This window comes from Choristoneura fumiferana, chromosome 9 (assembly GCF_025370935.1).
Source record: "Choristoneura fumiferana chromosome 9, NRCan_CFum_1, whole genome shotgun sequence".
NCBI lineage: Eukaryota > Metazoa > Arthropoda > Insecta > Lepidoptera > Tortricidae > Choristoneura > Choristoneura fumiferana.
In genome coordinates, this window is record NC_133480.1 from 7,222,841 (window position 1) to 7,226,313 (window position 3,473).

At 35.9% G+C, this 3,473-nt stretch overlaps 1 protein-coding gene across 1 annotated transcript; it reads right to left on the minus strand.

Moving 5' to 3' along the window:
• Positions 1 to 1,944: 1,944 nt before the first annotated feature.
• On the minus strand, positions 1,945 to 2,983 carry LOC141430805 (luciferin 4-monooxygenase-like). The gene is made up of 2 exons (XM_074091660.1): positions 2,819 to 2,983; positions 1,945 to 2,321 (listed from the first exon to the last, which is right to left on the minus strand). The coding sequence occupies exons 1-2, from the start codon at positions 2,979 to 2,981 to the stop codon at positions 2,086 to 2,088; spliced, it is 399 nt and encodes a 132-aa protein (XP_073947761.1). The 5' UTR covers positions 2,982 to 2,983; the 3' UTR covers positions 1,945 to 2,085.
• Between the last annotated feature and the right edge of the window lie 490 nt (positions 2,984 to 3,473).

The following is a 3,473-nucleotide window of genomic DNA, read 5'->3' on the forward strand; positions in this document are numbered from 1 at the left end:
ATTTTTATTTTGTATGTACTTTTCTTTTTATAACTATTATAAAAACCTAAACCTAAGAATGAAAGAAAAATAAAGAACATAATAATAATAATAATTCATTTATTAATCAGATTACATAATTGATCCAGCTTTGTTAGTACCGTTAAAATAAAACAATACTTATTGACTATGTTAGTAAGTTATACAAAACAAAACAAGAAAAAAATAATAATAATTAATTTATAATTATTATTTTCTTTTTTTTTTTTCATTCTTAGGATAAGGTTTTTATAATAGTTATAAAAAGTAAAATACAGAAAAGTACATACAAAATAAAAATATTATAAAAACCTAACCTAGTTTGCCGCCGTAACGGGGCAGGGCCCAAGCTACCGGTGGTCAGGGCCGCAGAGTGAGGAACCTCCGGACGATGCATGCCGTGTCCAGAAGTAATTATTAAGTAATTATTATTATTATTATTATTGTAATTGAACATAAATTTCGAGCTATTACAACATTCCCTTGGAAATACCTTACAATTTAATTGTTGTTTTCATTTGCATGGTAGAAATGACACTTAGATACATTAATAAGAATTTTCTACCAACTATGCTTTAATTTCATCATAACCGGACTAAATACCCAGCACAAAGCGGGACTTTTCTGCTATAGAGCAGAAAAAATGTATGAAAATCCTTTATAATTATATTTTCTTTATTAATTGTACGACCAAAGAGGTAACACAAGTATTTTTGCTATAAAATTAGCCTGCATAGTGTAAAAAAATCTAGTTTTAGGTTGGTCAACCTGACGGTCTTATGAAATTTGACAGATTGCTCACAAAAAATTGTTGCTACCAATTCTACCAAAAATAGTAAGTATATTTTAAATAAAACTGTGTGTTTGGTTGGTCAACCTGGCGCCCATCAGAAATTTGACAGATCGCGGGTAAAAATATCTGCTATGTATATATATATACTAACTCTGCCAAAAAAAGTAAGAAATCAAAAAGAAAAAACATTGGCGGGCACCTTGCGAATTTTCGGTCGACATTTTTAGAGAGTGCGAATGTTAACTTACAAAAACGGAATCATTGAGTGCTAGTGACATTTATTTTCTATTAATTGTTTAGCATGAGTTTTTTTTTCGTCTACTATTCCTGTAATAGTTGAGAGCAAAGCAGATTATGCACCTCGCATTAAGTAATTTAAGTATATTGCGCTCGTGCTTTTTAAAGCCCTCGCTGACGCTCGGTCTCCAAATCGGCACTCGGTGCAGTAATGAATAACTTTCTGCTTGGTGCAATAATCTACTATTCTAGGAACCTCACGAGATAGCGATAGCCTTTTAATCCTACTAATAATCCTACTATAATATTATAAATGTGAAAGTTTGTGAGTGAGTATGTTTGTTACTTCTTCATGCTGAAACGGCTGAATGAATTTGGATAAAATTTGGCAAAAAGTTTTTATAACCTGGATTAAAACATAGGATACTTTTTATCCAGATATTCTCACGGGATAGGGATACAATCTTGAAACAAAAACCGCTGGGCTTAGAGTCATGAAATTTGGTATGTAGATAGCTGGACATTTGGAATAACACATAAGCTACTTTTTATCCTGATATTCGTACGGGATAGGGATAAATCTTGAAATAACAACCGCTGGGCTTATAGAGTCATAAAATTTGGAATGTAGATAAATGGACATCTGGAATAACACATATAAGCTACTTTTTATCCCGATATTCCCACGGGATACGGATAAAATCTCGAAATCACAACCGCTGGGCTAAGTGTCATGAAATTTGGTACATATATAGCTGGACATCTGGAATAAAACCTAGGCTACTTTTTATCCCGATATTCCCACGGGATAGGGATAAAATATAACAACCGCTGGGTTTAGAGTCATGAAATTTGGCATAGTTGTTTTATAATATACGTCAATGAAAACCACGATGTAATTTTAGGGAATTCCCAGGAGAATTTAATAAAATCCTGGAATTTCAATTCAACTGCTGTATCTAATGATTTACGCGTGCGAAGCCTCGGGTAAACGCTAGTTCTTATATATGGGCAAAACGAAGTTATTTTGAAGCATTTCACTGTGCTCTCGCAGGAACATGTCTCGAATCAACAGGAACGCTGATTTGTTGGAAGTTATTTATCAACTTTTTAACATTTCCAGTATTAGTAACGGGCGTTTTCTCCCCTATTTTGAGCATATTTAGCACCATGTCCTTTACTTTCGCTCTTGCTATTTTCCCGGTAACTGTCTTAGGGAACTCATTTACGAAAATAACACCACCATGGAGATGCTTGTAGTAGGCGAGTTTGTCTGCAAATAAATGATTAATTAATTAAATATTATGTAGTATAGTATTTTAGGCCCACCTCTCTTTTTTAGGGTTCCGGAGCCAAAATGGCAAAAACGGTACCCTTAAAATTTCGCCATGTCTGTCTGTCTGTCTGTCCGTCCGTCCGCGGCTTTGCTCTGGGACTATCAATGCTAGAAAGCTGTAATTTTGCATGGATATATATGTAAACTATGCCGATAAAATGGTACAATAAAAAATATAAAAAAAAAATTTTTAGGGTACCTCCCATAGACGTAAAGTGGGGGTGATTATTTCTTAATAAATGTAGTATAGTCATTAATCATCGGTGAATTACAATATAGAGCTTGTCTAAGCTAAAATGACGCATCCCTCAACTAAATCAGTTCATTATGATTTATGACTAAGTAGTTAGACAGGAAATCTTACAATAACCGCCTGAATGTTAGCGCTCTGATGTGAAAGCGCCCTAACGAAAATGTTCACAGAAGATACCAACCAGCTACAAGGCCCTTGATCTCCTGTTCACTGACTTCGGAGCCAGGTGCCCTCATGATAACTGCGGCAGCTCGTTTGCCATCCACGGGGTCAGGGACGCCCAAGACACACACGTCTAGCACGCCTGGATGACCTCGGAGCAATCGCTCGATCTCCATGGGCATGACCTGAAAAAACGTTGAAGGTCAAAATCAGGGCAATTTGGAAAATATAAATAACCTGACCAACAAAAAGTTGAAAAACTTTGTCACTTCAACGTTCAATATCTCAAAAACGGCTGGACCGATTTTGATAAAACATGTCTAAGACCATCGCTAGAAAACCTGCTTTCAAATATAAAACCGCATTCAAATCGGTCTACCCGTTTCACACACAGACACACGTAGCGGTCAAACTTATAACACTCCTCTTTCTTTGTCGGGGGTTAAAAAGCTATTGGTGTAAGGGAAAAGTTCTTGAGTGGCGACCACAAACTGGAAGACGCAGCGTTGGCAGACCTGCTTTTAAGTTGACGCCATCGCGAAAGTTGCGTGCGGGCTACCTGTGTCTTCGTGAAGATGACGATGAACGCTACCAAAAGCGCAATTCGTCGCAACCACTTTCACCAACTTCATAACAATAAGCCAAATACTTAATAAGATTTTGAATCTTTTATA

Excerpts from the sequence above, each read along its gene's own strand:
- LOC141430805 (XM_074091660.1), bottom strand. The coding sequence starts at position 2,981 with ATGCCCATGGAGATCGAGCGATTGCTCCGAGGTCATCCAGGCGTGCTA. Across the intron at positions 2,322-2,818 it reads GATCAAGGGCCTTGTAGCTG|ACAAACTCGCCTACTACAAG; the intron begins GTTGGTATCTTC and ends ATTTATTTGCAG.